The sequence below is a fragment of the Crocuta crocuta genome, unplaced genomic scaffold (genome assembly GCF_008692635.1).
Source record: "Crocuta crocuta isolate KB4526 unplaced genomic scaffold, BGI_CrCroc_1.0 scaffold118, whole genome shotgun sequence".
In the NCBI taxonomy this organism is placed as follows: domain Eukaryota; kingdom Metazoa; phylum Chordata; class Mammalia; order Carnivora; family Hyaenidae; genus Crocuta; species Crocuta crocuta.
Genome location: NW_027551558.1, coordinates 5,779,902 through 5,782,246, shown reverse-complemented (window position 1 = coordinate 5,782,246; position 2,345 = coordinate 5,779,902). Strand labels below are relative to the sequence as shown.

At 48.6% G+C, this 2,345-nt stretch overlaps 1 protein-coding gene across 1 annotated transcript in view; it reads left to right on the top strand.

Annotated features, from left to right (window-relative positions):
* The window catches only part of NPAS2 (neuronal PAS domain protein 2), a 145,362-nt gene extending 143,267 nt beyond the window's left edge, over positions 1-2,095 (top strand). The window contains exon 21 of the mRNA XM_077749382.1: positions 682-2,095. Within this exon, the coding sequence (XP_077605508.1) occupies positions 682-852 (171 nt within the window). The 3' untranslated portion in view covers positions 853-2,095. The remainder of the gene's footprint in view (positions 1-681) is intronic.
* Positions 2,096-2,345: the final 250 nt, after the last annotated feature.

The following is a 2,345-nucleotide window of genomic DNA, read 5'->3' as shown; positions in this document are numbered from 1 at the left end:
CATGGGGACACCTACTGCAGAGCCACGGTGTGGATGGAGTGAATGGACAGGAAGGGACCGTGCTCCAACAGAGGGACAGACTGAGCAAAAGTGGAGGAGGAGGCGTGCCTGTGGTGTCCTGGGTTGTTTGGATGGGAGAGATTTCATGGATGCGAATAGTGGGAGATGGGGCTGAAGGTTCCAAAGTTAGAGGTTGACCAATGGAAGTTTCTGAGCTTCAAGTTAGGATGTTCCCCAATAGGTGCTGGCGAATGGCAGTATTTGGAAGTAGTTACCAAATCAAGGACCGTGGTGAAAAGTATGCTGACCGCATGTGTGTTTGGATTCTCTCCTGTCAGTTATCTGCATGTGGTCTCAGGGTCCAACATCCCAAAACAGATAGGCCACATGGAAGTCATGTGCACATGTTCAGGAAACCACGCCCCAAAGCCCAGCTCCTGGTCCACTGGCCCAAAAGAACCCCTGGTGCTTGGCTTCCAAATTCACACCCATCTGGGGGAGCCTCAGGCTCCTTTCTTCCCCACCCACCCTGCACCCCTGCCGCCACGAGGTCCCCACCCCCACCAGCCGTGGAGGCGAGTCCTGTAGTCTGACCACATGGTCATTGCCACCCCAGCATCTCCACGGAGGAGTTGCCAAAGCACAGAGGCACCTCTGGAGCCCTTTGTCTCTTCTTCACAGGTGCAGGCGCCGACCTCTTTGCACAGTGAGCAGCAGGACTCCCTACTTCTTTCCACCTACTCACAGCCGCCAGGGACCCTGGGCTCCCCCCCGCCGCCCCAGCCCCCGCGCCCACCCCGAAGGGTCAGCAGCCTGTCTGAGTCCTCCGGCCTCCAGCAGCCACCCCGGTAGTGCCCTGGCACGGAAGTCGGGTCACAATCAGCTTTAACCAATGGACAGACGATGGAGTGGCCCCAAGAGTGGGGAGAGGAGTTTAAATCCTTGGCTTTTATGCACAGTGCATACATTTCAGAACTCCTGGATGGTAACCTTCTCCGGAGCACAGCGGCCAGCATGTGACACATGATCAGGATACTGGCCGAGTTTCCCTTGCCTCTGTGTTTCTCGGGCACACTCTACAGCCATACTCAGATGGAAACCGAGTGCCCCACGTAAGTGTCGTTACTCAGTTTACCAAGCAGGTGGCACGGCTCACTGCGTCCTCCTGAGAGAGCGCACTGGTTGCTCTAGCTGGCTGTGGTCTGTCCACGCTTGCTAGCTGGCCTTCACTCTCTTGACCCTCTTTCCTTTGCATTCGAGAAGCACTGGGTCAGAGATCTGTTGAAGAGAGAGAATAAAGAGATTATTTTTCATTATTTTTAAATGGTTGTTTTTGTTTTAATTTGCACAGCTGCAGAGAGGAGATAACTTAGGCACTTTAGGTTTTAAAAATAATAAGGTCTCATGACTTCACATGGAGACCGCAGTAACAAAACCAGCCCACCAATCAGACGGCAGAGCTGGTCATTCTTCACCAGGCTGCACCCACACCCTCTGGCCTAAAACCTAATGGAAAGAGGTTCTTCACCCCATGCCCATTCTGGTGATTATTGTTTCCCCTAAATATAACACTGGACTGTTCCTGTTTACTTGGTGGATTGCAACTACAAAGGCCGACTCAAAGCAAAGCACAATCATGCAGCTGATGTTCCGGAATTCTGTTAGGAACTAGGAGACTTTGGAGGAAGAGGTTTCACAAGCCAGACAGGCCTGTGGAGCCCCAGGTCCCTGAGGAGACCCCACCACGCACCGGCCCCTTGAATCAGAATGCTGCATCTTTCTACAGATCTTTCATGATAAGACCGAGGATTGGATTCTCCTTTTCCAAATGCACTTTGCTTTTTTTGTATGTTTTGTTATGTTGAGATGTTTCTAAAGAAAAGGGTTTTATGTAATTAAAAGACGAAGTGTAGTGAACTGTACAGCTGTTGTAATAATGACCTATTTCTATATAAAATAAAATTGTATGGATTATGTGTAAATTATTTTGTATCTGAGACACCAGTTCCTTTCCCAAATATAAAAGTATAAAAGTTTTCTTGTGTTTTTCTGTGAGTGGAAATTTTGTAATAAATTAACGAATTTGTACAATTTCCTCTGGAGGCAGTTTCTGTCCCTTGGTATATATGCATGCAGACATCTTCATTTTTAAATCTTTTCTTATTTCAAGATGTTTCTAAGGATAATCGAAGATACAGAAAAGGTGAAAGCAAGCAATGAATAAATCCAAGTTTTTTGAGCTGCAACATGTGCACCAGCCCATCAGGGTCCTGACCTTCATAACTAAAGGCTGTGCCGGAAAAAAGAGCAGTGGTTCACTGTAAAGATGACAGCACAACAAACAG